Source organism: Ochotona princeps, chromosome X, assembly GCF_030435755.1.
Source record: "Ochotona princeps isolate mOchPri1 chromosome X, mOchPri1.hap1, whole genome shotgun sequence".
Lineage (NCBI taxonomy): Eukaryota > Metazoa > Chordata > Mammalia > Lagomorpha > Ochotonidae > Ochotona > Ochotona princeps.
In genome coordinates, this window is record NC_080865.1 from 5,629,485 (window position 1) to 5,650,467 (window position 20,983).

The 20,983-nt window shown below is 42.3% G+C and overlaps 1 protein-coding gene across 2 annotated transcripts in view; it reads left to right on the top strand.

Moving 5' to 3' along the window:
- Window positions 1–20,983, top strand: part of WNK3 (WNK lysine deficient protein kinase 3) — a 151,288-nt gene that overhangs the window by 87,795 nt on the left and 42,510 nt on the right. For both annotated transcript variants that reach the window (XM_058658932.1, XM_004598302.2), the window contains exons 11-14: window positions 14,184–14,245; window positions 17,107–17,257; window positions 19,852–19,968; window positions 20,826–20,981. In XM_058658932.1, coding sequence (XP_058514915.1) covers window positions 14,184–14,245; window positions 17,107–17,257; window positions 19,852–19,968; window positions 20,826–20,981 — 486 coding nt within the window. The remainder of the gene's footprint in view (window positions 1–14,183; window positions 14,246–17,106; window positions 17,258–19,851; window positions 19,969–20,825; window positions 20,982–20,983) is intronic.

Consider the following 20,983-nt stretch of genomic DNA (forward strand, 5'->3'; position numbering starts at 1 on the left):
ACCCTCACACTCACTGGTGGGTGCTGTGGCCCAGCCTGGCCTCGCCCAGCCTACCTCCATTCCCAGCTCTCGCTGGTGGATGCTGTGGTCTAGCCTGACCCCGCCCTCCCTCATCCCCAGCTTTCACATGCACTGTTTGGTGCTCCAGTCTAGGAGTTTCTTCCCACAGGACTTCCTGCCAGGCTCACTCCCAGTTCCAGTTGTCACATTTGCCAGGGGGTGCTACAGCCTGGCTAGCCTGTCCCAACCCCAGTCCTAGCCCTCATGGGCAGGTGCTGCAGCCTAACCCAGGCCAACTGCCCGCCCCCAACCTGATTTCACATACACTGGTGAGTGCTGCACCTCAACCAGGGTGTCCTCAAAGATGCCCCACCAGACCTGCTCCCAGCCGAAATTTTTATGGGTCCTGAGGCCTAGCTGGATCTGTCCTACCCCCACCCTGGCTTTCACGTGTACTGGTAGATGCTGTAGCCTCGTTGGTGTGGCACTAAAGAACCCCTACCAGACTTGCCCCCAAATGTTGCTATTTAAGTGTTGCTACCTAGCTGATTGTGACCACCTCCAGCCCTGGATCTTGTGTGCATGGGTGGTGGTTTTGCCTGACCCAAGGAGACCCTCCAGAATCCTTCTTGAGATTCACGCTCTCAGCTTCCTCGAATACTAGTGGGAGCAGTGGCCTGGTTCATGGCAGCCCCGAGAAATCATTTTATACATGTCAAACAAGTCCTCAGTGGCTCCCATTCCAACTTGTTCCCAATCACTGGGACCCTAGCAATGCATGCCTACCTCCCTCACCCCCCCCAAACGCACAAGTGATACACTGATGGCAGTGTGGTGGCCCTCACTGGTGTGTACCCACAATGGCATGGTAAGTGCCCTGCCTCCTTACCCCAAGATCTTAAAAAGCAAAATAGAATAAGCAACTTGCTGCACAAAGTATAGTTAACATAGAGTTGGCATGAACCCGGCCCAGAATGCCTGCCAGCTATTGGCTGCTTTTCTCCCATCAGTCTAACACTTGCCTAGGTACAAGACAGCTTAGGCAGTTGCCTACAGCTGGGGGTGACACAGGTGTCTTGACCACTAGACTAAACACCTGTTCCTAAATATTGACACTTTATTTATCCGACGCCAAACAGTTTTCCTTATAAACAGATAACAATTCTAATCTTTGTATACTTGTTTTATTGCTAGCTGGGTTGTTTCAAGTCTGTCTGGCAACCTTAGTTCTCAGGTTACAAAATTATTTTGGTGTTTCTTGCTATAGCTGTCTCTTTTCTGATATTTCTCCTTGTGTTTTCCTCATGGAATTGGTGTTATGAAAGTCCTTCCTCTGCTTTCTGTCTTGTGATACCGTGGTTTGTCTTTGGGAATTTTAGCTGCTTCAGGGCTTGCCCTCAATTGCAAAGCCGTAAAAATGACAAACTCACTTAGTGCCTTTAACTTTCTTTCAAGCATACATCCCAATATTTTTATTTCTACTTTTGATTGTTCTCCTATGCCTCTGGATTTTTTTTAAACAAGTGATATGTATTTCTCTGTGTGTGTGTGTGTGTGAAAGGCACGGTAATGGAGGGGGAGAGGCAGGGATCATGCATCTGTTTCTCTATGCTTATCCAGAACTGTTAGTTATCTACGTGAGAGTTAGTTTTATAGGATAATCACTGGAAATAGTCTCTCCTTCCTAATTTTTGTCATTGTTAAAGTTCATCCTTGATTTAATAGAAGTGACCACTACATTTTCATCCATAAACCCAGGGGAATTGATAACAAAGGGGTGAGTGAATTTCTGATTGTGAGAGTTGTTCTTCATCCTGTACCTGTATTTTCTATTGGCTCCTCTAGTAACAGAGAAGCCTTAGGGAGAGCAGACGTTTGGTCTGGTGATTGTGAGACCCACATTCATGCTGGAGTGTCTGGCTCCAACTTCTGACTCTGACTCCTGACTCCAGCTTCTTGCGAATATGGACTCTAGGAGGCAGCAGGTGATGGCTCACTTAGCTGAATCCCTACCACCCACTTGGGAGACCTGGATGGAGTTTCTGGCTCCCAGTTTCAGCCCAACACAGTCCCAACACATTTGGAGAGTGAAGTAATGGTTGATAGTGTACCCACTTTTGCTCTCTCCCACACAGATACACTCTAAATCCCCTCCCTTTTTTTGTCTCTCTCTCATAAATTTAAAAAAAACAAAATTCTTTGGGACATTGATCCCTACTCTAGTTATTCCTGTATTTTCTACTATCTTATAATACAAATGGTTGTTTTTTTCTTTTAATTCCATGTTGATTGAATAAGTTAATATTAAGAATACCTGTTGCGCCCGGCGGCATGGCCTAGCGGCTAAAGTCCTCGCCTTGGAAGCCCCGGGATCCCATATGGGCGCCGGTTCTAATCCCGGCAGCTCCACTTCCCATCCAGCTCCCTGCCTGTGGCCTGGGAAAGCAGTCGAGGACGGCCCAATGCACTGAGACACTGCACCCGCATGGGAGACCCGGAAGAGGTTCCAGGTTCCCGGCATTGGATCGGCGCGCATCGGCCCGTTGCGGCTCACTTGGGGAGTGAATCATCGGACGGAAGATCTTCCTCTCTGTCTCTCCTCCTCTGTGTATATCTGGCTGTAATAAAATGAATAAATCTTTAAAAAACAAACAAACAAAAGAATACCTGTAGTCGTATGAGCGTGCCTTAAATGAAAGAAGTTCCTTGTGTATATTATTCTTGTTGCCTAAGTAGGGTTTCCACTTCATTGGTGAGTTTATTTTTGATTGCCAGCCTAAGATGTGTTCTTGGTTTTTCACTTGATTTTTCTATATGGCAATGAACTAGAACAAATTAGAAACAGGGACTGACTCAAAGTTCAGATGCAGTTGATGATTATTTTTTCACAAGATTTGAAAAACTACTGATTCTGATTTTCTTTTTATGAGTCAGTGAAGAATTTAATGAGAAATTGTTTTGAAGAGATGAAACTTTAAAAAAAAAACAAAAAACATCAAATCCCATGAGATACAGTTTCTGCTGATCTTTGGTGAGATATATCTCCTGTAGGCAACAATTAGATGGGTTTTGTTTTTTTAATCCAGTCTACTAATCTGTGACATTTGGTTGATGAGCTTTTTACATTCAGGGTTAATATGAATGGACGGTAATTTGGTCCTGTCATTTTAGCAATGGGTTGTTCATTGATTTAGTCTTCTATTGTTATTTTACTGGGATCTTCTTCACGTTTGCCTTTGGTTTGGTTGGATGCTATTCCTCTTCTCTGTCAAGAGAACATCTTTAAGTATCATTTGTAGGACAGGTTTGGAAGAGGCATATTTTTTTAACTTTTCTTATTTATTTATTTATTTATTTAATATATATTTTTTACTAATTACATTGCATTATGTGATACACTTTCACAGGCTCTGGGGATCCCCTAATTCCTCCACGTACTCTCCCCCATGGTGGTTTCCTCCACCTTGTTACAGTATTACTTTTCAAATTCAGTCAAGATTCTTTCATTGCAAGAGTATACCAAGCATAGAGTCCAGCATCTTATTGTCCAGATAAATTCAACAGTTTCTTGGGGAGACTATCTCTGGTCTGAAGGCAGAGCTGGCAGAATATCATCCCGATCAATTTAAAGTCACAACATAACATCAACGACAATTTACAGCATTATGGAATTAATTGACATGGTATTGAGTAACCAATATGTTTAAAAAAATGCAGGTTCTTAACCACATCCTGTGACTACTTCAGTGACATTTCAATTTTAGTTTATACACTGAACCGGCTGCTATACACCTTAAAATGGCTATAAGGTAGTATTCAGCTGCCTCATGTCTATTTTCATTTTAGTATTTAGCAGTTTATAGTGTTGAAGCATAATTTTGCTGAACTTGGCAGATTTTAGGGTAGTCTAAACTGGGTTATAACTCTAACAAGGCATATGTCAACAATTGAGGTGCAGAAAAGTTTTAGGAGGGGTGTGCAGAGAAATCTTAAATACCTTAGTGAGGAGTAACTAATATTTGTGTCCTACCTAGTAAGGTATGTGTGAGTCCAGGCTGACCATTTCCTGTCTGTTTTCTTTACTGTGGAAGAATTTTAGAAGAGTCAGGGCAGTGTTTGGCCATGGAGTTGGGACGAAATCGAGCCCTCTGCAGCATGGTTGCTGCCAGGCGTGCCCGACCCAGGCCGGAACCAATGCCTGGGACTCAGGTCATGGTCACTGCTGCCATGTGATGAGCGAGTCCTAGGCTTATTTGGCACCAGACTCTGCCTGCTGGCCTCCCGGTGATGAGCTCTAGAGTGTTTAGGATATGTAATTGCTTTCGAGGGACATCCATGGATAAGGCAAATGTGAGTGTTTGTGAGGAATGAATCCAGTGTGTCACTGGGAGCAGTGACGCCATCATGGAAGTTGCTGGCAAGTGTGGGGAATTAGACTTGGAGGTTTGGAGGGGAGAGTCCATATGATCTATATTGGCCAGACTGATTGACCAACCCACATGGGACAGGCTGTTAGTGTAGAGCATCTCAGACTGCCACATGCCAGTCCATATAAAAGCTATGCTTGGGGGCCTGTCTGTCAGGGCTAGGTGCCAGTACCTGACTAAGTGTTGGAATAGGTGATGGGTCACGTTAAGCAGTGTCATCACACTAACCGGCATGCAAGAGAACCATGTCAGGGGGTAGATTCTGTGGGGGATGTGTGGGCCTAACCCTGTGGAAATACGAGTCTTGCTGGTTGGCTCAATAGTTGGGATGGTGATGGGCTGAGCTAGGTGTGACCAGGGAACCTGCCATCACTCACAGGTAAAGGAACCGACAACAGTCTGGGAAGGTCAAGACAGCAGCACCCGAACGTGCATCCTAAAACAGGGTGTGGGGTTGGCTGGGCTGCTACGTTCACCAGCCTATACAAGGCCAAAATGGACGGGCAGACTGCTGGGCACTGGCTTAACACCCACTGGCATGTATGAGATCTGGGTTTGGGAGTGGGTCAACTGGGGGAACTTGGGGAACTCCCTTATTGAGTCACAACTCTCACTGATGATCACCTGGTCCAGGCCTGGGGCTCGGGCAAGCTAGGCAAAGTAGCTCCAGTGGTTGGCTAATGTGTGGGTTGGTTAGGGATGGGAGCAGACCGGGTACGGACGAGCAAACCTTAGCTCACAAGCAAGAACAGAAATCAGGCTGGAACACAGGTCACGCCAAGCTAGGCTCTTAAACCGACTGGTTTGCGTGAGCCAGGGATGCCAGGCCACAGCATTAAAGGCAAAGGGCAAGACAGGTGAGGGCTATGCCAAGCTGAATCAGTGCAACCACTGGCATGAACGCAATCTATGGTTGGGGAGTGTGAAAACCAGGACTGGGGCATGGATAACTAGACAGAATGGCACCCACCAGCATGTGTGTGGGCTAGAAAGTAGGGCTTGTTGGGTTGAACTAGGCTTCAATGCCCGTTGACATATATAAGAGCTGAATAGGATGTGGGACAGACTGGACAAGTCTGCTGTACATACGGGCAAGCATGGGAACCAGGGTAGGTGGTACGCCTGGTAAGGGTTATTGGGAGTCACCCAGACTAGGCTGCAGCTCCCACTGTTTTACATGTGGGCCGAGTGTGAGGTAGGCAGAATCAGACTTCACTACAGTACCCATTGGTTCATGTGGAAGACAGGTCTGGAAACAGAACTGACCCAGCAATTGCAACCGCCAGAATAGGCATAAGTTGATTGGGGTGATGGACTGTGCCAGATCCTGTACTGAAATTCACAAGAATCAGGTCTGGGATCACATCAGATGAAGTTTCTTTGGGGATCCCTCCAACTGAACTGCTGATCCCAGAACTCCAATCATGAAGAGATTCCAGAACTCCAATCATGAAGAGATTCCATGGTTTGACCATGGAGTGGATGTGTCAAAGCTGAGCCTCCTCAGAGGCTCAGATGGAAGAATAGACAGTATATCCAAGTGCACATGGAGGAAATGGTGGTCCATTGGAGCCTACAGAGGTACCTCCATAGAGGACAGAACAAATGGATCATCTACCCCAGCCACTTGTCATCAGTGAAGATGTGGGCAAACGGAGACCATATTGTGGATTATGTCAGCCATTGAATTCTGGAGAGAGTTCATCATGCTTGGAATGCCAAGATTGGCAGCAATTTAGAACTGTTGAACTATCAAAACCACTTGAGCAGTGTGCCCTTGGACCATGCCCCATGTTGGGGACCCTGTGATAGGGTGGGAGGTTGGGTGGGGCTTCTCCCTATATCTTCCTCCTTATTGCAGATACACGTACAAATAAATGTGGAAACAATGGTCTTACCCACTTTCCTGTAACCCTTGACCCTTTGTACCCTAATCAATGATGTAAAAATGATCATAATAGGACCCAGCACGTTGGCCGAGCGGCTAAAGTACTCGTTTGCATGCACCGGCATCCCATATAGGCGCCGGTTCATAGCCCAGCAGCCCTGCTTCTCATCCAGCTCCCTGCCTGTGGCCTGGGAAAGGCATGGGAGACCTGGAGGAGGTTACTGGCTCCTGGCTTCATATCAGCACAGCGCCAGCCGTTGCAGTCACTTGGGGAGTGAATCATCCGCTGGAAGATCTTCCTCTCTGTCTCTCCTCCTCTCTGTATATCTGACTTTGCGATAAAGAAAAATAAATCTTTAAAAAAAGATCAAAATAAAAGAAAAAATAATTTTATTGTATTTTCACAGTCAAAAGAAAGCTTTGCTGGGTATATTATCCTATATATGTTATTAGCTGAGGTGAAGTTGGGAGATGGAGTGTGTATTATAAGTTTGATGACGTCATGTTTGTTGAAATAAGACACAGAAAGAAAAGTAGCATGCATTCTGCCATATATATGATCATTAGAGCATAAGAGGGATAAAAGCAATGTGGATTTAAGAAGTAGAAGTAGCTGGTGGTTGTTCATTGACTGTGACAAAGGTACTAATACTAAGTTATAAGGCATGTATGAAAATGCTTTGTATTATTACCTCATGGTTTTTTGTTTCAAAAAACTAAGTTTCAAAATGTTTAAAACATTTTTTAATTTCATGGAAAATATGTGAAAAAGCTATGCATGGATTTTTAAAAATTCTTGCACAAAAATAAACTTTTAAAAGTTGAATTTCTTTAACGATTTTATTTATTTACTTTTTATTGGCAAGTGAAATATATGGAGAGGAGGAGAGACAGAGAGAAAGATCTTCCGTTCAATGATTCACTCCCCAAGCGGCCGCAGTGGCTGTAGCTGAGCCAATCCGAAGCCAGGTTCCCAGAGGTTCTTCTGGGTCTCCCACGTGGGTGCAGGGTCCCAAAGATTTGAGTCGTCCTTGCATGCTTTCCCAGGCCACAGGCAGGGAGCTGGATGGGAAGCAGGGTTGCCAGGATTAGAACTGGCGCCCTGATGGGATCCTGGCATGCTCAAGGTGTAGACTTGAACAGCCCAAAAATAAACTTTTAAATCTATGTGCCCGGCAGCGTGGCCTAGCAGCTAAAGTCCTCTCCTTGAACGCGCTGGGATTCCATATGGGTGCTGGTGCTAATCCTGGAAGTTCCACTTCCCATCCAGCTCCCTGCTTGTGGCCTGGGAAGGCAGTCGAGGACGGCCCAAGGCCTTGGGATCCTGCACCCGCGTGGGAGACCTGGAAGAAATTCCTGGCTCCTGGCTTTGGATCAGCACAGAACTGGCCATTGCGCTCACTTGGGGAGTGAACCGTTGGACGGAAGATCTTTCTCTCTGTCTCTCCTCTTCTCTGTATATCTGGCTTTCCAATGGAAATAAAATAAATCTTTCAAAAAATTAAAATAACCTTTAATTCTGTTTTCCGCATGAAAAGTTTGACAAGGTATAAAATAGTTTTTAGAAGTTGGGTAGTAGAATAACTGGATAAGAAATGTGTAGAGAGATTGCCTAGAAACATTAAGAATCCTCTTGAATTGATTTTTTCTTTTGTAAAGACTCATTTTAATTGGAAGGTCAGATATACACAGAGGAAGAAAGAGGAGAAAGATCCTCCAGCCACTGCTGCACTCCCCAATCAGCTTCGATGGCCAGAGCTGTGCCTATCCGAAGCCAAGAGCCTGAAGCCTCTTCCACATCTGCCAAGGCTTTGGGCCATCCTCAGCTGCTTACCCAGAACACAAGCAGAGAGCTAGATTAGAAGTAAGACTGCCAGGATTTTTTTTTTAAGATTTATTTACTTTTATTACAAAGTCAGATATACAGAGAGGCGGAGAGATAGAGAGGAAGATCTCCCATCCGATGATTCACTCCCCAAGTGGCTGCAACGGCTGGTGCTGTGCTGATCCAGAGCCAGCAACCAGGAGCCAGGATCTTCCTCCTGGTCTCCCACACGGGTGCAGGATCCCAAAGCATTGGGCCGTCCTTGACTGCTTTCCCAGACCACAAACAGGGAGCTGGAAGGGAAATGGAGCCACAGGATTAGAACTGGCGCCCATATGAGATCTTGGCGAGTTCAAGGCGAGGACTTTAGCTGTGCCGACCACCAGGATTAAAACCGGCATGCATATGGAATCTTGGCAGGGTCAAGGCAAGGACCTTAGCCGCTAGGCTACTATGCCTGGCCCATCCTCTTGAAATTAATTGCTCTTAAGAGTTAATATCCTTGGGCCCAGCGGCATGGCCTAGCGGCTAAAGTCCTCACCTTGAACGCCCCGGGATCCCGTACGGGTGCTGGTTTTAATCCTGGCAGCTCCACTTCCCATCCAGCTCTCTGCTTGTGGCCCAATGCATTGGGACACTGCACCCGCATGGGAGACCTGGAAGAGGTTCCAGCTTCCCAGCTTCGGATCGGCGTAGCACCAGCTGTTGCGGCTCACTTCGGGAGTGAATCATCGGATGGAAGATCTCTGTCTCTTCTCTTCTCTGTATATCTGAGTTTGTAATAAAATAAATAAATCTTAAAAAAAAAGAGTTAATATCCTTGTTATTTATTCTTTGGATATCTGAAACTATTTGACAGTGACTAAATATAAATATGGTTATAGATGTAGTTTTTTTGCATTGATATCTTATTTTTAATTCTATAAAAATAAGATGAATTGACACATCCATGATAATGCATATTGAATAAAGTACTATATGTGGTAGATAATTTGTTTTCCTATAATAGTGCATTTATTCATTTCAACTTTTTTGGCTGTTATAAAATCTTCATTATGTTGGAAAAAAATGTTTACAGCATATTAGGATTAGAGGAGATAATACATGAGTAGTGCTTGACATAAGTGCTCAGTAAATAGTGGTTGTTAAACAGCAATTCAAAGGAGAGCACTTGTGGAATTACTTATACAATAAGGCAGTTTATGAGGTGTTTAAAAGAGTTTATCAGTTTGGTTCTCTTCGTTCCAGAATAACTGAATGAGAATCTCTGCAACGTTGTACATGACCTTAGATTTTCTTTTTTTCTTTCTTCCATTCTTCCCTTTTCTTCTCCTCTCTTTTCTTGGATTTTATAATGTGCAGCAAGCACTGAGATTAATTGGTATGCAAAGGCGAGGACTGGTGGGACAAGTGGAGGATAAGAAGGGTTAAGAGCCGAGTAAAAAGCTCTGTGGTAGATGCAAGATTCTTTGCTCCGAAGTTCTTAGAATAACTTACCGATTTATTAATTGTTGTTTATATTTCAATATTGGCTTCCTCCCTTATAGAGTAAGCTTCCTCATTGGTTAAATAAAGGTTAACTACTTACTGCTTATTGTTTTGTAAGGATTGAATTTAATGTGCTTAGCAATAAATAGTAGTTTTTTTTTTTAAGATTCATTTATTTTCATTGGAAATGCAGATTTACAGAGAGGAGAGATAGAATGATTTCCCATCTGCTGGTTCACTTCCCAAATGCCCACAACAATCGGAGCTGCACTGATCTGAAGTTTGGAGCCAGGAGCTTCTTCTGGGTCTCCCATGTGGGTGCGGGGTCCCAAGGCTTTGGGCCGTCCTTTGCTATTTTCCCAGGCCACAGGCAGGATGGGAAGTGGAGAAGAAAGATAGGACACAGTGCCCATATAGAATCCTGGGGAAGGATTAACCAGTCAGATCATTGCATGGAATGCAAGGATTTAGCCACTGAGTGTGCTATTCTTGATAGGAATAGGGATTGAATTTGAAGTTGGGAGTATATTGTTTCGTATCTTCTCTTTGTCTTCCACCTTATTCAACCTGTCCTTAGGATTTTTTTTCCCCTAATCAATTTGACTAGCCCTAATCTTAGATTAGATAATCAGCTCCTTATGATAGTCACTGGCTAATATTGAGAGTAAAATTTTAACAAATTACATTTGAGCAAAATGCATTGAAATTAAATTATATACATTAAATTGAACACAATGCATTCAAATTAGATTTTTGTATTCAGGCAACTTCAGAAAATTGTAGTAGGTCTCAGTTAGATGCAGCGGTGTCGAGGTATCCTGGTACTGGAATGTGGAGGCGAAGACTCTGCAGTAAGTAGAAAGAAAGAAAATATTGGCATCATGAGAAAAATCTGGAATGATATTCTATAACCACTTGAAATTATGGATGGGATTATTAATGAGGCTTTGTATTGGTCCTTTGAATCATAGCTGTTTGGTTTAGCTGTCTTTTTAAAAGATTTATTTATTTTGTGTTGCAAATGCAAAGTCATACATATATATATCTGACTTTGCAATACAAAGTACATATATATATAGAGAGAGAGAGAGAGACAGACAGAAAGAGACAGAGACAGAGAGGAAGATCATCTGTTCTATGATTGATTCACTCCCAAAGTGACCACAATTGCTGAAGCTACGCCAATCCGAAGCCAGGAGCCTGGAGCTCTTCTTGGTCTCCCACGTTGGTGCAGAGTCCCAAGGCTTTGGGCTGTCCTCGACTGCTTTCACAGGCCATAAGCAGGGAGCTGGATGGGAAGCGGGGCTGCTGGGATTAGAATTGGATTCTGGTGCTTCAGCTGTTAGGCGACCATGTGAGGCCAGGTTTATCTGCCTTTTTATCTTGTGGCTTCTGTCGTAGTATTTCCAAAAGTTTCGAAATTAAAATTATAAATAGATACTGAGCAATTTTTGCAGATGTCTTTCAGGGTTATGAAATCTTTCATTTTTTTCTAATGGTTAAAATTATCGTATTTTATGTTGAAAGAGTGGGACCTGTGCTATGATGATGAGATTTGAGAGTTTGTAAATATATTTGTACAAAGTTAGTGTATTTTGCTCTTATTTTTAAAGAAGATTTACTTTATGTTATTGAAAGGCAGATTTACAGAGAGATGGAAAGACAGAAAGATCTTTCCACTGGTCCACTCCCCAGTTGGCCACAATGGCCAGAATAGAACCGATCTGAAACCAGGATCTAGGAGCCTTTTGTGGGTTTCCTATGCACGTGCAGGGTCCCAAGGCTTTGGGCCATCTTCTACTGATTTCACGGCACAAGCAGGAAGCTGGATGGGAAGTGGAGCAGCAGGGACACGAACAGGCACTCATATGGCATCTGAGTGAATGCAAGTCGAGGATTTAGGCACTAAGCCATCACGCCAGGCCCTATTTTTTGTTTTTGCCAAAGCAAGATGAATATAGATAAACTTGTTTAGCACCTTGGTCCATTTTCTCATCTCTCTCTCTCCTTTGAAATTTATTTATTTTTATTGGAAAGGCAGATATACAGAGAGGAGGAGAGACAGGAATGAAGATCTTCCGTCCGATGGTTTATTCGCTGGAGCTAAGCCCTTCCGAAGCCAGGAGACTGAAGGTTCTTCCAGGTCTCGTACATGTGTGCAGGGTCCCAAGGCTTTGGGCTGTCCTTGCCTGCCTTCCTAGGCCACAGGCAGGGAGCTGGATGGGTAGCAGGGCCACTGGGATTAGAACCAACGCCCATATGGGATCCCAGCGCAGTCAAGGCGAGGACTTTAGCCACTACGCTATTGCACCAGGTCCCCTTGATCCATTTTCTTGCAAGCTTTTGTGTAGGAACGTATGTATGCATGTGTATTTTGAAACTAGTAGTATGTTTTCCTTAATATTTTTTTAACTTTAAAACATTCTTATTATGCACATTTAAATTAATTAGTTAATTAATTTGCATGGAAAGATGGCCCGAGTATTGGGTCCTGCTCCTTGTGTGAAATGCTCTCCAAGTACTTTCTCCTTTCTTCCAAAGGAGGATGAATGGTCTGTTTTTTTCTGTCTCCCTCTCCATCTCTCTCTCCAGGAAGCACGGGTGGGGTGACTTGCACGAGGTGGGGTGGGGCTGGCACAAAGCGCGGGCAAGCACGTTGCGCCACTTAGCACCACCTTCTCACGTTCGCTGAGCAACCCATAGGAGCTGCATAAGGGGGCGTTCACGTCCCCCCCTTCCCGCCCAGCTCCTTCTCTGGCATTCTTCAGATTGAGCGTGCTGGTAGCGAGCTGCTCCCAACCAACATAAGATTGGACTCTGGAAGTTGGGCTGCCCGAATACACTCAGGCCAGTGTCCAGGGGCACCCTCCACTGGCGGCAGCTTTGCATGGTAGGTGTACAGGGCCTTCTGCAGGCCTTCTCTGCCGTCTTTCCCACCGGCTCGGCCTTGCCGCCTCACAGAGTGAAGGCCACCATGGCGGCCCAGGGACTGTGGCCTGCTCGCCTGGAGCGCTCACCCCGGCCGCCCGGCTGCTCTGAGTGGGCCGGCCCGACTGGCTGTTCCCTTCCCCAGCTAATAGCTCCCCGGGCTGCTCCAAAGAGCTTTCCTGCTTCACCAGCTCAGAAAATGGGAGAGCTTTCCTGTTCCACCCGCTAGGGGAACGAGCGCCATTTTCTTCCTTGCCACGTGGAAACCTAAACACACTTGTAAAGGGCTATGTAATATCTACTGTGAATATGCCTTTATTTATTTAATGGAGCCAGAAGAGGAGGCAGTAATTATTCTTTTGTTGTTTGCAACTATATTCCATAATGCAACAAGCCATTGTTACAGGTAAATCTGATTTTCATCCCCCCCTTTTAAGATTAATTCATTTTTATTTTAAAGGCAGAGTTGCAGACAGAAGAGCGAAAAAGAGAGAAAAAATATCTTCGATTTCCTGGTTCACTGCAGAAATGGAAAATGGTCATAGTTAGTGGGAAGCATGGGAGTGCTGTACCATCCAAGCTTTGTAAGCTAGGCTTGCGCCTATGATGTTTATTCCCAATATACTTGGAGGTTCTAGTCCCGGTTGCTCCACTTCCTATCCAGCTCCCTGCTTGTGGCCTGCAGAAGAGGATGGCTCAAAGCCTTGGCACCCTGCACCCACATGGGAGACCCAGAAGCTCCTAGTTCCTGGCTTCGAATCAGCTCAGCTCCAGCCATTGTGGCCATTTGGGGAGTAAAGAGCTCTCTTTCTCTCTTTCTCTCTCTGTATTGTGGATATAGATATAGATATAGATATAGATATAGATATAGATATATGTCTAATTCTTTTCAATAAAAAATAAGTACGTATCTTTTGAAAGACAAGAAAGTTAAAGAGAGATGTCTTTGATCTGCTGATTCATTGCCTCTATGGCTGCCACAGATGGGTATAGTCAGGCTGGAGAGTGTAGTTTCATCTAGCTCTCTCATGCAGTTGACTTGGGCCCAAGTGCTTGGGCCATCTTCTGCTGTCCAGGCCATTAGGAGGGAGCTGGATTCAGAGTGGAGCAGCCAGAACCTGAACCTGAACTGGAGCTCATATTTGGTGTCAGCGTTGCAGGTGGCAGCTTTATCTATGCCCCTGAGTTTGAATTTTTTCCTGTGCTTGTTTTTTAAAAGGCTTCAATTTTTCTTCCAGAACCCTGTGTTGCAGCTACTACATAGTTGGCAATATTCTAATGAAAAGAAACGAGTGGAGGAGACCAGATAATTCTTCTTACTAGTTTTATTACCAGGATTGAAATCTTAGCAGTAGTGGTATCCATTGAAAAATAATAAACCAAGGTACACAAAACACTGTTGACTTTTGAAAGTGAAAAACTGCATTGAATTTCATTTTTCTTTACATTTGGTAAAATGTCAAGAATAGTATTGATGTAGATATTAAATGATATACATGTGCTACCTATTTTCAACACTGACCAAAACATGAAATCTAGTACTCACGTTTTCTGAAATAGCAGCAAATATATCTTTAGTTTAAAATTTTCCATTAACAAAGCAAATTTTTTTCTGTACTGTTTATAGCCCACGTTCCAACCCGTTGGAGTTGAACAAGCAGCTCTTCAACAACCAGATTTAGTTCGAAGGTAAGTAGTATTGTTGTATTAATTCCATAGAAACAATGCAGATGTGCTGAATGACATGACATGATTAGCTGTTTAGTATATGCTTACTAAAGCACCTTCTCTGGTCTCTGTGTGCACATTTAACAAAAATGTTGGGTGTTTTTGTATAAATTAACATTATATGGATTTTGGAATTGTTGAGCATTTAAAAAATTCTTTTTAAGTATGCTTTATTTCTAACAAGCTTATAGGGGTTCAAGATGGACATAAGAAATAATGCAGTTTAGTTTTAGTGGGTGTTACTCTTTTTCTCTGTCAAAAACATCTTAAAATATCCTTTGTAGGGCAGGTTTGGAAGAGGCATGTTCTTTTCACTTTTGTTTACTGTGGAAAATTTTTATTTCATTTTCAAAGACAAAGTAAAGCTTTGCTGGGTACACTATTCTGTGCTGACAATTTTTTGCTTTTAGAATCTGGAATATGTTGCTCCATTCTCTTCTGGCTTGCAGAGTTTCCTGCGAGAGGTCTCCTATGATTTTAATTGCCATTCATCTATATGTCAGTTGATTTTTTTTACCCGAGCGCATTTAAAGATCTTTTCTTTTTGTTCAACTGAGGAGAGCTGAATTGTGACGTGTTGTGGTGACTATACCTTTTGGTCAACCCTGTTTGGAGTCTGTGTCCCTCCTGGATGTTTTTTTAAAATTATTATTTTATTTTGATAATCCTTATATAGTTGATTAGGGCACAAAGGGTCAAGGGCTACAGGAAAGTGGGTAAGACCGTTATTTCCACATTCTTTTTTTTCTCCTGTATCTGGGATAAGGGGGAGATAAAGGGGGAAGCCCCTCCCTATTAGCATGGTTTTCCTTTATTATTTTATTAAATATATTTTTAAACCCGGCTTCTCTTTCTGCACCTTCTAGAATTCCAATATTTGGCCTTTTAATTGTGTCTTTCAGTTCTTAAATAATTTTTTTTTTAGCTTGGCCCAACTGTGCTCCTAGCTTTGTGTTTCTTTCCTCCAGTGACAGGAAATATTTTCCCATTTCTGAGATTGTTTCTTTTGCTTTGTTCATTCTGTTTTAGATTCATCACCATACTTTTAATTTCTTCCAGTGTGTTCTTAATTTCTGATATATTAGTTTTCATTTGATTCATTTCCAGTGACATGTTCCTTAAATTCCTTGAACACTTGCTTTACGTGCTTCTCATTGTTGATAAGAAGCTTTATAACAAGTATTTTGAATTCTGTGTCCTCTATTTTCTCGAAGTATTCCTCAGTTAACCCAGGTTAGCAAAGGCTTTTGCTCCTTTGCAGGGGAGTGTTCTGTAATATTCTTTATGCTTTCGTCTCTTCTTTTACTCTTGGTTGTACTTCTTGTTAGCAGATTCTTTAGCATAGGTTTCCAATTAATAATGCAATTTAAAATAAAGTTACTCCTAATACACAAAGTAAGAAGGTGAGCCAGAGAGAAAGATCTGCATCCACTGATTCACTCCCCAAGTGGCCGCAACAGCCAGAGCAGGAGCTTCTTCCATGTCTCCCACGCGAGTGCAGGGTCCCAAGACTTTGGGCCGTCCTTCACGGACTTCCCAAGCCACAAACGGAATTGGAAGGGAAGTAGAGCAGCCAGAATATAATCTGGTGCCCAAATGGGATCCCAGCACATTCAAGGCGATGACATTAGCCATAGAATACCTTTCCTAACTCATTAGTATATTTTAAAAGAATGAATGAGGGCCTGGCGCGGTGGCCTAGTGTCTAAAGTTCTCACCTTGAAACCTCCGGGATCCCGTATGGACACCAGTTCTAATCCTGCCAGCCCCTCTGCTTCCCATCCAGCTCCCTGTTTTTGGCCTGGGAAAGCAGTGGAGGACGGCCCAAAGCCTTGGGACCCTGCACCCACATGAGAGACCTGAGGAGGTTCCTGGCTTGTGGCTTTGGATTGGCTCAGCACTGGCCATTGCGGTCACCTGGGGAGTGAGTCATCAGATGGAAGATCTTCCTCTCTGTCTCTCCTCCTCTCTGTATATCTGACTTTGCAATAAATAAATAAATAAATAAAATGGAAGTAATAAAATTAATTTAAAAGATATGTGTCAGTGGAACAGAAAGTCCCTAAGCCTATGGAATTCTATCATGAAAAATAAAAATCTTTAAAAACATTATCTTTGAGTAAAAATAGATATCCATTTGGTGGTTGCTGATCTTCTCTTCTAAAATTTCATGCGCATTATTTGACTTTTTGATTTATGGAACTAAATTTATTAGAAAGAATGCTGAAAGTGAGTTTTACAGATAAAAGTTGGACTGATCTTTCATAATCACTACTGACTTGAACTTGTAAAATATATCTAGTTAGAACTAGTTAACATGGAGCCATTTTTGTATCTTCCATTTTCATTCCTTGTTCTGTTTTCTGCAGTACTCCTATCTCCCACACTATTTTGATAACTTTGGTTCGTTACATAAACAAGTAAATTTTGCCTGAGAATTTGAGAAGTTTTATTTGAGCCTATTGCTGAGGTAGACCAAATACATGAACTTGATCAAGAACATCCCCTAAGAAAAAGAGATCTACCTCTGGGGATGTTTTTCTTCTGCCATTGTAAGAAGATATTTGCCAAATAAATATAATATCTCATTTTTTCCATAACTTTAAAAAGCAGCTTTATTGTAACATTCACATACTGTAGAACTCAGCCATTTAAAGCCTGTAATGTAGTGGGTTTTCATATTCACAGAGCCCTTTAATAACTTTTAAAAGATATTTATCAGTTTTCCTTCAACTGCATGATTTTTGTTATCACTTGGGAGTTTTTTTTTAAGAATTTTATGATGAGGATTGGAATAAGTTGATTTCCTTTAAAATTACTAGCTTGAATCAAGATATGGCAACTATGAAGGAAAACACCAGTAACCTTGATAATACAAGTGTGAATGGCAAACCGCCGGACCGGATTAAACAACGACGGGCTTCCTGTCCTCGGCCAGAGAAGGGGACTAAATTTCAGCTTACTGTGCTTCAGGTCTGTATCTTAAGATGATTCAATGCAGAGTGAATGTGGTAGATCTTGAGAACCAGGGAGGAGCAGTTGTGTAGAACGGGTGTGTAAAATATTGTGAAATTCTAATTTTCTTTGATTAAAAGAAATTATGGTGAAAGTATTATGTGTAAATATGGGGAAGAAAATAAAAGCCATTGGAGTTTGCATTATGACTCAGCAGAAGTTGTTCCTTGGGGTGCCCACATCCTGTTTCAGAGTACGTGGCATGGATTCCTGCTCACGGGCCTGGGAGGCATCAGAGGATGTCCTAAGTGCTTGGATTGATAGCTTCCCACCCTTGTGGGAGAGCCCACTGGAGTTCTTTGCTGCTGGTTTCAGCCTCGCTCAAGTGACCCAGCACATGGGGCATCTCCCTTTTTTGGGTATATGTTAGGTAAAAAAAAAAATTGTTATTGTTAATCAGTGTTAGTTTTTTAATAGTTTAGTTTTCATCTCTTTTTCCTCATATGTATGTGCAGCACTTAAATTTTTTAAATTATTGTATTTATTTGAAAGACGGAGGTACAGAGACACAGGGAGAGAAGGAAGGAGAGAGGAAGAGAGAGAGACATCTTCCATCTGCTGCTTCATTCCCTAGATGACAGTAAAGGCTTGAGCTGAGAAAGTGGGCACTTGGAGGCTGAGAGCATGCAGCTCCATGCGGGTGTCCCATGTTAGTGATACGGGCCAGGTGCTTGGGCTATATTCCCCTGCTTTCCCATGCACATTACCAGTGAGCTAGAGCGCTTGTACAGCAGCCAAGGCTCAAACTGATGCTCATGTTGGGTATTGCACTCTTGAGATGCTGGCATTGTTGGTGGCAGCTTAAACATGCTATTGTATAATGCAGCCCCCTATGTAGAACTCTAAAATTGAAAATGTAATCGCACTTCTAATAATAGTAAAAATGTATTGAATTCATTTGTGACAGGTACCCTAATGTTATATACTTACTTTGTCATTTAATCGCTTAGTAACCTTTTATTTTACGTGGTACTATATTCATTAACAAAAATGACAACACTGAGGATCATGGAAATAAAATAATTTATCCAAGGTTATTTCACTCAAGAATGATAGCATCAAATATAAATCTAGTTGTTTAGACATTAGAATCTATAACACTATCCAATATAACATATACATATTTACATGAAAATGCTATACAGTTTTATATTCTATATGTGTAAAAACATGATAGAGTCCGGTATGGTAGCCTAGTGCCTAAATCCTTGCTTTGCACGCGCCGGGATCCCATATGCGCGCCGGTTCATATCCTGGCAGCCCTAGTTCCCATCCAGCTCGCTGCTTGTGGCCTGGGAAAGTAGTGGAGGATGGCCTAAAGCCTTGGGACCCTGAATCCATGTGGGAGACCTGGAGGAAATTCCTGGCTCCTGGCCTTGGATCTGTGCAGGTCCAGTCATTGTGCTCACTTGAGGAGTGAATCATCGGATGGAAGATCTTCCTCTCTGTCTCTACTCCCCTGTATTTGTAATTTTCCATTAGAAAGAAAATATTTTTTAAAAATCATAGATCAATAGATAACGTATGTTTTCCTGTATAATTAAATAGTATTTCAATAGCATATTTTTAATGATGCTAACACATAGCCTTCATTGTATAGACATCCAGTTTAACTATCCCCTCCGTTCTTTAGGTTCTCTATGTATCTATGTCTGCCTATCTTTATTTCCCTTTTTGTTTGTCTTTCCTCTGCAGCAGACATCATTATATACATTAATCTTTACATATATAGCCTTTATTGTTTCCTTATGACTGATCCCTGGAAGTAGAATTAACAAAGAACTTGGTGACTTAAATTTTCTCAATGCGTTTTGCTAGATTGCTGTCTGGAAAGGTTGAACTCGTTTGCATTTCCATTACCAGTGACTCTTTTTTTTTTTTTTAAGATTTATTTTTATTACAAAGTCAGATATACAGAGAGGAGGAGAGACAGAGAGGAAGATCTTCCGTCCGATGATTCACTCCCCAAATGAGCTGTAACGGGCCGGTGTGCGCCGATCCAATGCCGGGAACCTGGAACCTCTTCCGGGTCTCCCACACGGGTGCAGGGTCCCAGTGCTCTGGGCCGTCCTCGACTGCTTTCCCAGGCCACAAGCAGGGAGCTGGATGGGAAGTGGAGCTGCCGGGATTAGAACCGGCGCCCATATGGGATCCCGGGGCTTTCAAGGCGAGGACTTTAGCTGCTAGGCCATGCCGCCGGGCCCCTACCAGTGACTCTTGATTGGAGTCCATTTGTAACTTTAAGGGAATTTGGCAAATGAGTGATTGAAGTCTTCGCATTACATAAACCCTTGCTTTTTATTAAAACATTTATTTTCTGTTTACTTTTGCACATGTCTGTATTTCAACCTTATGGTTCACTGAATTATTAGAACCTGTTAGAATTTGTCATACAGTAACCAGGTGGAGTTTCATCTGGGATCCACAAAATCTTTTTAGATTTTGAATTGTTTAATTCATTTTCCATGTATCTTAAATATGCCCTTGTTTGTAATGTTTTCTGACTAGTTAGCAAAGATTGACTCTTCCGTTGGTGAAATGTTTGTACTTAGGTGTCAACCTCTGGAGACAACATGCTGGAATGTCAGCTGGAGACTCACAACAGTAAGATGGTCACCTTCAAGTTTGATGTTGATGGTGATGCACCAGAAGATATTGCAGACTATATGGTTAAGTACAGCAAAAGCAAATTATTTTTCCTTCAATATTCTCTGTCCCTTTCCCTGCAGTTCTTCCTAAAGAGCCATGTTTAAAAATACAGTTAGTTTTGACAATTTATGATTATGATGAAGGGCACATCATTGTATCTTCTCTAGTTGCAGTTGATTTATCTGGGAAATATGAGATGGTTTCTTTAAAGTGTAATTGATATCAATGATTCTCTTGTTGCATGTTAAAATCCCCTGAAAAGCTTTTTTCAATTCTGTTGCCTTGGTCCCTGATTAAATCTGCTTGGAAGGAGGGTGGTGGTGGGGATGCTTACATGATTAGTTCATAAAATGTCCTCCAGGTAATTCTAGTATGTTAGCCACTGATCTAGCATCTGACATGTGGGTGTTCAAGTTTTAGTCATCATTTCATTTAGTTCTGCCTCTTGTTTAACAGTGATTTTCTGAACTGTTTCTTCTTTCATGCTTTTCATGAATATTTCGCCTAATTAAAGGTCTTCTGGACCTTACTTTACCATCTTTGGAGGTATTTCATTTGTGATTTGTTGTTTAAAAGCTTGTGGGTTTGAACGTGCTAGTTTTAAACTTTGCCTCAATTATATTCTGCAAGTAAACAATTTGTCAAACACCATAATTTTTTTTAATGTTGGAAATCTAATTAATTAGGTAACGCCAGTCTGACAAATGTCAGTAGCCTCAGAAAATTTAATACATTATGTGACCATTTATTTCTGATTTTTTGTTAATTCTATTGTGATACTTGGATTTAGATACTCAGTGTAAAGTTTTATGCATTATCACTATTTGAAGGAAATGAAATTCATTCTCATGAATAGGCTTCTTTTACTTTGGGACAGGTTGAAGATAATTTTGTGTTGGAAAGTGAGAAAGAAAAATTTGTAGAAGAATTGCGAGCTATTGTAGTCCAAGCCCAGGAAATCCTTCATGTCCGCTCTACTGTGGAGAGATCCATTGGAGTAGAAGGAAGTGCTTTGGAATCCACCAGTAACCAAGT